Here is a 9,767-nt window from a genome sequence, read left to right as displayed (position 1 = left end):
TTACACTTCCTCACCCGAGGTACATAATAATCTTGCTGATATACAATACGGAGACAATACATGATAGCTATTAACTAAATATTATGATGAATGAATTCTGGCGCAAAGGACTCTTCCTATTCCAGAAAAAATCTTGGGAATCATAATTTTAATTCTTCTTTTCTGCAGTCTTTCCCGTTGAGATTTTGGCACCACTGGAATTTTCAGCTCTTGCGAACAGCTTATTTTGAGGTTATTGGAATAATAATAAAGCCTTTTTTGCACTTCTCCCTTGCTGGACGTGTTTTTTTCCGCTTTCCTCCATATTCTTTATCCTGTGCAGTGCAAATTAAATTCTGCAGTGATCTAAGATTGCGATTTTGTTAACATTACCTTTACAATTCAGGTAATGGATGACTTACGTGACTTCACCCAAAATGTATTACTCTAACAGTGGGTGATTCAGTCGACGAAAACTTGACTTTTGGTGTAACGCGAGTGATTCAGCCGCCAGGAGGCGAAAAATTGTTTGTGAATAAATTGCCAATTACTGTGCGAAATATTTACTATTTTTGGCTATATTTACACTTTAATATCAAAAGAAAATCATTAGTGAAAATTATTTGAAAAAGAAAAATAAAGAAAATTATCTCTGCTGCTTATGCTCAACGGCGTATGCTTTACGTGCTCGACACCCTTCGGATTCATTCGGGATTCCAATTCGACAAAGTGACAATCACTCGGTTCCCTCATTTCCGTCTCATTGGATCTTTTCTGAATCATTTTCTCTCCCAGCTACACACGGTAGATTTTTCTTAATGCAGAAAAGAAAATCAGTTTAATCTAATTTTTTTCTTTCTGTGCAGTGCTCTGGTGGAGTTTTGAGAAAAATATCTCCGCACGAGAAAAACCAACTCACGTAGTGCCCACTTCGTTTTCATCAGCCATCTTGGGATTTCAATCAAAAAGTTCGACGAACGACGGCCCATATTCCATTGTCTGGTGTAGAAAAACCAGAGATAAATTAATATAGTACAGTCGAAATGGCGTTAAAAAGGATTAATAAGGTACGTTGGTGTGAACGTGATTGCTTGAGGTACGGTTTTGTGCAATTGGTGGCCGAGAAATTGGCTAAAAAGCTGACGCCCCAACTTTGGGTACGAAGAGTGTGCTTCAGTGGAGGAAAAAAGGCAAGATATTGCCATTCTGGATGCTTCCACGGGAAGAAAATGGAGGAAAATTACTCAGCAGTATGAAAAAATAAGTCCGGACGGAGCTGAGCACGCGGCTGAATGTGCTAAATTGGACCACATCCTGCTTGAATGGCCCCAAATTCCTTTTTTCACATTTCGAGGCACAATCTTCCTATTGCGCGACATCGACGACCAACTCCATTTTTCACACAATACGTTGCTCTATATATGCGTATGGGCTGTGTAAGATAAAATGCCGGAAGCCAATGCTCGAAATTTTATGCAAGGCTCTATTGTCGTGGGGAAAATTCGCTGATTGCCACATAATTTTCCAGAGAGTGGTGCAAGGTGAAAGCGAAATGTGAAAATGGGGCATTGTGAGGATTAATGTAATGCCCCACTGTGTGCAAAAAGTCGGCCCTGGAAAATCGGCCCTACCGAAAATTTACGTAAAGGCGAAAAAAAAACATTCTTTGCTCCCTTCCGTGGGGGATTTTCTCCTAAGCCCCCCGCACGAAATGTGGGGATTTTATTGATTTACTCTCAAACATGGACGTCTGCGAGGTTGTTAATTCCATGTCACCATATATAGCTCACGGTCGCGCGGGTCAGGGAAAACCTTGAGCCACTCTTCGGCATTCAAAAGATTCTTCTTCTCTTGTCTTTTGCAGGAACTTCAAGACTTGGGCAGAGATCCGCCTGCACAATGCTCAGCAGGACCCGTTGGGGATGATCGTGAGTAATCTTTCTGCTTTTTCTTATACCTAATTTATTCTTCTTTTTCTCCAATCCCGGAAATGAAAATCAGCACCGAGAATTTGGGAGTTTTTTTTTCTCTCTCAGAATTTTAAGTCTTTCACAGACTGAGAGGACTTTATCCCCATAAAATGAACAAACAAATAGGAAACCAATAGGAGGGGGTTTTAAATGTGAATGACGAAACGTGCAAAATTTATATTGGATTTTGCAAAAGGCTAGGTCTTGTTTATTTTGCACATCTTCTTGTTGTCAATTCCTATAGGTTTGTTGGGATAGACTCACTTAAAAGTGTTTAAAACCCTTATTCTGCATTTAATTTTAATTTAATAGAAGAAACGCCCAATTTCTTAGAACTTTATACGTTGGTAGAAAGGAAGAAACGGTCTTTCAGTGAATTTTTAGTATTTTAAAGAAATTTTGAACGATAGAATTTGATAATTAATCGTTATACAAAAGACAATGCTTGAGCAGGGGAAAGATAATGCTCGTTTTGTGGGGAAACTATAGTAGTTGTTAGCAACGTTAATCCTTTGTTGTCTTCATGATTATTAGGTTTCTTGATTAATTTATACATATTTCAAAATCATATAGCATTTACCTTTTGTCCACATTAAAGGTATATACAACAATACAATATTACCTACTGTCAAAAGGACTCAATGAAATAGAATATTCCTTCTCTGGGCCACACAAATTGAACTTTATCGATTTTTTTCATGATACCTACACAATAGTTTGGTCATTTGATAAATAAAGTAATAAACTCTATTACTTTCTATGTGTAAAAAAAAAACTCCTAAAAGTACGTAATTAAAAAAAAAGGTGCAAAGACCAGAAAGATTTTAGTTGCTTCTTGTAGGAATTATTATACAACATAAAGAAAATATTTGGGGAAAAATAGTATACTGATATATCACGTGAGCTTTATTCACATAAAAATGCTCAATTACGGGAAAAACCTATTGTTGGTCATTACTTGAGACTCCTTCAATATTCAAAGAAAAATTTCTCAGCTCTATCTTGATCCATTCTAATTGATTTTATGTTCAAAAATACTGGCAAATTACGAAAACTCTTTTTAGAAATAAAAGAGAAAATAGGAAAGGTATTTAAAGGGAATAAAATAAAACAACAGCTGTTGTAATTTACCCATTGTTGCAGTAGGTAAAAAAAATGTTGCGATTTTTAAAGCTATTTGGGTTGAAACTTGCTAAAAAAGAAAAGCAATTTGATATCTCACTTGTGAGGATATCTTTGAGGAAGTGACTCACTGAAATCGTCCAAAAAGCGCCATAAGATATGGACTGGGCAAGCTTTTTATTTAAAAAGCAAAAATTTAACACAATGGAAATTTTAGCTTTTCAAATTTATTTTTATTATAAAAATTTTCACACGTAATTTTAGTGGAATATTTTGTGTTTGTCGCCCAAAAGTTTCAGCTAAACTTTTTTTTTTCTTTATACTTTCCCTTGACCTTGTTTTTATTTAAAACTCCAAGCACACAACTATTCTTATTTTTGGATGAGATTGATTTTGTGCCTTGGGAACTGTGCAATTATCTCGCATCTATAACTTTACAGGTTTACGTGAATTTTTTTTTAAATTAATTGTTATATTTTTTTCTTCTTCTCTTTTCTCCCTCTACGCACACGAATCACGACGATGCAGTTTTTCATTGGCAAGCAACAATTATGGGACCGGTGAGTGAGTTTATTGTGATAAAGAAAAAAAAAAGAAAGAATTAATGAGAGAAGACAATGCAAATTTTTCAATGTAACAAGACTAATCCATTATATATTTATTTTTCTTTCTTTCCATGTACATGCTGCACAGCCTGATAGCCCGTATCAAGGAGGTGTGTTTTTTCTAACAATCCACTTTCCAACAGATTATCCGTTCAAACCGCCAAAAGTGGCTTTTACAACACGTATATATCACCCGAATATAAACAGTAACGGATCAATTTGTCTCGACATACTAAGATCTCAGTGGTCACCAGCATTAACTATTTCAAAAGGTAAGGCTAATGTGCTCAGTCAGTTATATGTGTATTTAACATAATTTCTGGATGTACAACAAACCTACACTTGTCGCGAAAAAGATGGAACTTGCGTATATTTATTTATATTTTTGTTAATTTAGTCACGATAAAATAGTATTAGTGTGTGTGCGTGAATCTTCACTTTCTTTTTAGATATACATACCCTTCTCAACTATTCATTGCTACATCGTTACTTCTTCTTTATTTTTTTTCTGTGCTTTTCCTCTTCTCAACTTTCTTGTGCTGCCATTCTGTCTTTTGCTTGTGTACCACTTGGATTTGGCAAATACGCATGCTCCGTTATTCGTGTAAAATGAGGAGTTGTTTTTTTTTTCTTTCATTTATTTATTTCACCTAAAAGAATTGCTTCTACGTAATTCAATACAAAAGTTAACTGCAATTAATTGGGGGAACGCGCAATGTTGAGAATGAATTTTAAAAAATAGGTAGTTTGACCAAAAGATTTAATCGAATTGATGTATTGCTTAGAATTTATTGCTACTTTTTATGTACATATAGTATAACGTTGCTGTATGTAATTTGATTTATGAAAATCTCTTCAGAAATTGCACATTGTGCGTAATGAAGGAAGGTGGCTTATGCCTCTCAAAGATTAAGAAATTACAACGCGAATTTTAATCAGTTTTTCTTCAACTTTAGAATTCTTGTTTAAAAATAGCATGAGGAAGGATAGGAAGAGATTGGTTGATGTTAATTAGATGGTTTGACAAGAAATTCAAGGAAAACCCCCAACTGTGCTAAATTTTGTTGAGATTTTAGTTTTTATAGTCGTCCCAGATAAAGTTAGGGGAGACCGGGGTTAAAAAAGTCACTTAAGGGTTTAGAAAAAGCTCAAAATATCATATTTCCCAAACAGATAAAGAGAAATGTATAGCTCATTTCTTTAGGAAATTTACTGCCCTACAACTCTTTCTCAGATCATTTTGTTCTATCTAGTTAGAAAATATGATATTTTAAGCTTTTTCCAAACCCTTAAGTGACTTTATTAGCCCCGGTCTCCCCTATAATTTGTTTCATTAGTTTCAAACCCTATAAAAAGCAAAGAAGCGTTGAAAATGTTAGCCTATAGAGTTTGGATTATTAAAGAATGTAAAGAATCCTTATGTAGAGCTTTTCAATTCTGGATTAGAATTCCTTAACCCTTTGGCGACCATTGAGACGATTTCATTTTTCTTTTTCTTTAAGATTGCTTATATGAATCGGTCGCAATCAATGCAGGAATATGTTTTGATTATTTATGATTATTTTACAAACACACAATGGATATTTTAAAGGATCATTTAGGTGAAACCAAAACTGTCAGAATTATCAGAAGAATCAATTTTTAATCAGTTGATTCTCAATTGCTGAATTATTTGCAGTCTTTTAAGGGTTAAAATGTCAAAAAAAAATATTTTTGAGTTTTCATAAATTTTCCAAGCTATATATTGAATTAAGAGATAAATGTATTCATAGATTTTTACTTATATGCCTACATAGTTCTTTTGTTTGCACGATTTATCACAAATGTAAGAGAGAAAATTTAATCTTTATTTCTTAAAGAAGATGTTTTTGCATGCAATTTTTGGGTCATTTGCAGAGCAATAAAGTACGAAACATTTGTTTTATGGGTTTCGGGATTATACGCATTCATCTTAAAAAAAAATACTTGCGTTTTACTATTGAGATATTTAGGTTAATAAGAAAAAAAAACAGCAAATAAATTCGCCGTGTCAATTCTTTACCAGTTTCCATCTAGATTTTTTTCTAGAATGACATTTTATTCAGAATATAATTTAGGATCAAGAATTTTGTTTTTATTTCGTTAAAAATGCCAATTTTGAGGCAATTTTGAAATTAATAAGAAAACTGCGCTTTCTATGTTTACAAATCTAGATAAATGTTTTCCAATATTGCTTTCATAAATCTATGATTCTTTCAATAAATTTACTTTCAAATAGGACTGAATTTAATTAAGAAAAAATTAAGCTGGTTGATTATTACTTCTAGATGCAAATCTGATAAAGTAATAGGAAACTTTTGATTTGAGCCTCTTAATAAGACAATAAAGATTCCCGACCTTTAGGAATAATCCAAAACTTAGGAAAGTTCATAAATAAATCGTTAGAATTATCAAATCGTTGGAATTATTGTTAGAGAAAGAAATATTAATTCTTTTTGCATATTTTTTAAACGTTTTTGATTAGCAATACATTTGACTTTTGATCCTAAATAATTCTCCTTTGCAAATTAGTTTCTCAACACACTAATTTATTTGTTTATGCTGATTGATTAATTCAAATAATTTGTAGAATTTCTGTTTGAATGTTTCTTGATATCATTTCGGTGATCATTATGTTCTGATTTTTTTTTCAAAATTTAATAGGAAATTAGATAATTTTTCTTCATGGTTATATTGCAACGATTTTCAACAGTTATATTTTATTTCTTTCCCGTCTTTTTGGAAATTCCATTGCTAAATTCATATAAAGCACGTATAAGCAGTAAAAAAAATATATTCTCTAATTCAACTTACTAATTTGCAAAGATGTTTCAACAATTTATTTGTTTGTCTCTTCTCTTAATTTGTCTGCATGTGTACGAGAGAGAGTAGAGGTCATTTATAAAATAAATAAATGCCAATTTGCTTGTTTTTTTCTGTGTTTTATCATTTTGGCAACTTTACCTATTTTGATCTTTATACAATGTTTAAATTACTTGACTTACTTTAGCAAGAGTAAAATTGAAAAGAAGAAAATGTCTTGAAAAAAAATTTACAAACACATGTAACACGGATGTTCGGTTAAAATTGCTGTGAGATAAGATAACATGTAGAATTATTGCGTTGTATGGCTGCATATTAAAATACCAACTAATCTTGTGATTTTTATGCTACATTCTTTCCCCATTTATTTATTTTTCCTTTCCGCATTTTTTACAATTCACCATTTTACCAAGAATTTCACGTAAACACCTTCAAAAAAAAAGTATTTAATAGTAAAAAAAAAATGTTTTTTTGCTCTTTTGCAGTTTTGTTATCTATTTGCTCTCTGCTCTGTGATCCAAATCCAGACGATCCTCTGGTACCAGAGATTGCCAGAATATACAAAACTGATCGAGAAAAATACAATGAGCTGGCCAGAGAGTGGACAAGGAAGTATGCTATGTGATGCGTTCCACGAGAAAATATGATCCGTCATATAATAATAATAATGAATCATGGAATAATATTATTATTAATGCGACAACACAAGAAAGAACAACAAAAATTGGCATATGAATACGATGGTGTGAACGGCAGCAGGATTGATAATAATATTGAAAAGATACAGAATTTAATGCAATTTTTTTCTATCTAAACTTTTTTTTCAATTCTTAAATTGCATCAAATAAAATTTGAAAGAAAAAAATTGAAAATCTTTTTGAAGAAAAAAATACCTTTTATAATAAACAAACTCACTTCTTTCCTCCGTTTTTCCTCTTTAGTTTTTTTTTCCTCTAAATTATTGTACATGTTTTCAAAAATTTCTGCGCACGGAGATAGCAAAATAGAAGAAAAGTCAAGAAAAAAAACATCCTCACTTAGCATAAAAAATATATATTAAAAAAATAATTATTAAAAAAAGAAAAATGGTAAAAAGACGTGTACGAACTTCATTTTGTTAGGTTTTTTTTTTCTTTTCAAATCCGTATGAAAGTTATTTTAGTTAGTTTAAATAATGTATCCAGCATTTAAGAAAATAATTATGTATATTTAAAACAAAAAAACTTGAGCAAGAGAAAGAAAATACCACCAAAATATACAATAAAAAAATAGTCAAAATTTAAAACAAAATGATATAGTTGTGAAAAACTCCTTTCTGAAAGAAACAAAAAATAACTATCTCTTCAAGGCTTTCTTCTTTTATTCTTTAGTTTAATTAATTCACGCACTTGAGAGTGAGAAAAATAATTATATTAAAAAAAATGAATGTTAGGTACCATGTGAAAAAAAAAGAAACATAATAGTCTTGTAATATGAACTGTGGTTAGTTTATATTGCAATAGATGAGCAAATTATTGCCAAAGTACCATGTAAAAGCATCGAATTTTGTTTAGTAAAATGGAATTTTATTTTGCTCCTTTTTTTTAATTATGATAATAGATTTTTTTTAAAGACAAGAAAGAACAATTTAGATGGAATATAATAATTTTACAACAATTGAAGATATAAAGAAACCCCTAAATTAGTTTTAATATCGAAATTTCTTTTAATACCCTTTTCTATGGAAATATGTAAAACAAAAAATCTTTTGGCAAATATTTGGAATTATAAGTTTAAAGAAAAATTAGTTTTTCCCTCCTTGATACAACAAAAAACTTCTACATAAAAGTTTGTAGTGTTGAAATTGCCACAACTGTGTGGTGTGTCAACTTGCAAGAAAAAGTGACTTTTCCTTTTTAAATTATGCTATATCATACATTGTAAAATATAAATTTTAAATATAATAATAAAGAAGAAAAAAAATATAAATATGTACTAGTGATTGTGAACACGAAAAATTTGTAATTAGACCATCATTGCTCTAAAAAAAATTACATTAGAAAAAAACTTATAATTCTTAAACAAAATATTTCTACTGGAATTACTGTAAAATCACATTTAAAGCAAAAAAAAAATATCAGAACAAAATTCTTTTGATGCATAAAAGAAAAATTGTTTGTGAAAATAGGTAATACATTAAATAATATAAATATTTTTAAAATAATTTATTGATTGGAGACCTTGTAGTATTTTTTTTGTTTCTTTTAATATATATTTCTTTTTTTATATTTTTGCGGTACTTATTGAGTAAAAAAAAAGTGAAATTCGAAATAATCTTATAAAATATCAAGTCAGTGTGTTTCTATGAGGAAAAGGAGGTAAATAAAGACATTTCTTTTTTTCAAGATAGGCATTGACAATTTGAGATAAAAAAAAAATATGGCAAAAAAAAGTGGAAAGCGTTTTTCATATTCCTATATTTGTTGTTGGACTGCTCTAACTAAATGTGTTGCAATTAAATTAGTAATAATATTATAGGATGAAAACAACTGATGAGAGAACAGGATGATAAAAAATGGACGGTAAAATAAATGAGAGAAAAGGCATAAATTACATAAAAAAAATTGAAGTTCTTTTTGTAGTCGAAATTATTTCAATTACAAACTCAAAAAAAAAAATCGATTGTCTTTTATTCTACAAGAAAAAGAAATAAAACAACAAAAAAAAAGATCAGAAAAGCAGTAATTTAAATAAGTTAATTTATATATATTGAAATAATACCGTACAGATGAATAAAAAAAATGAGAAGGGAATTTATGAACCTGTAGCATTGATTTTTTTTTCTAATTGAATACACATCTCTTTGTATACAGATATTAATATTGCTGAAAATTGGGCCAACTGAGTCGTAGGAAAACCTTTTTTTTTCTAAAATAATTATTTATTGTGTTATTGAAGAAGAAACCGAATAAAATTGCATTAAACTCTCTTCTAAATTTTTCATTTTCTATGGAATTTTGGATATTGGGGGGATTAAATAAGGATTGATATGTACGTGAGGGGTGGTCTTGAGTGCGTCAATATTCGCATTTTATCTTGCAGGGTGGCTCTTTCCGGATGACCATTTAAACTTGGATTTATATAATTTCCAACGAACTATGAGATTTTGTAAAAAAATATATATTTGATAATAATACGCCTATTTCATGGAAAAATATGGTAATTGTGGGTAATTTTATATAATCTGCATAATATGCTATTAAATGGCTTA

General features: G+C 30.5%; 1 protein-coding gene across 1 annotated transcript; it reads left to right on the top strand.

Annotated features, from left to right (window-relative positions):
* Nucleotides 1–428: 428 nt before the first annotated feature.
* LOC129785912 (ubiquitin-conjugating enzyme E2-17 kDa) lies at nt 429–9,485 on the top strand. Its single transcript, XM_055820581.1, has 6 exons — nt 429–783; nt 846–1,046; nt 1,844–1,907; nt 3,600–3,631; nt 3,765–3,948; nt 7,003–9,485. Exons 2-6 carry the CDS (start codon nt 1,023–1,025, stop codon nt 7,140–7,142), a joined length of 444 nt encoding a protein of 147 aa, XP_055676556.1. The 5' UTR covers nt 429–783; nt 846–1,022; the 3' UTR covers nt 7,143–9,485.
* Nucleotides 9,486–9,767: the final 282 nt, after the last annotated feature.

Source organism: Lutzomyia longipalpis, chromosome 1 (genome assembly GCF_024334085.1).
Source record: "Lutzomyia longipalpis isolate SR_M1_2022 chromosome 1, ASM2433408v1".
Lineage (NCBI taxonomy): Eukaryota > Metazoa > Arthropoda > Insecta > Diptera > Psychodidae > Lutzomyia > Lutzomyia longipalpis.
This window is presented reverse-complemented; position numbering and strand designations above follow the sequence as displayed.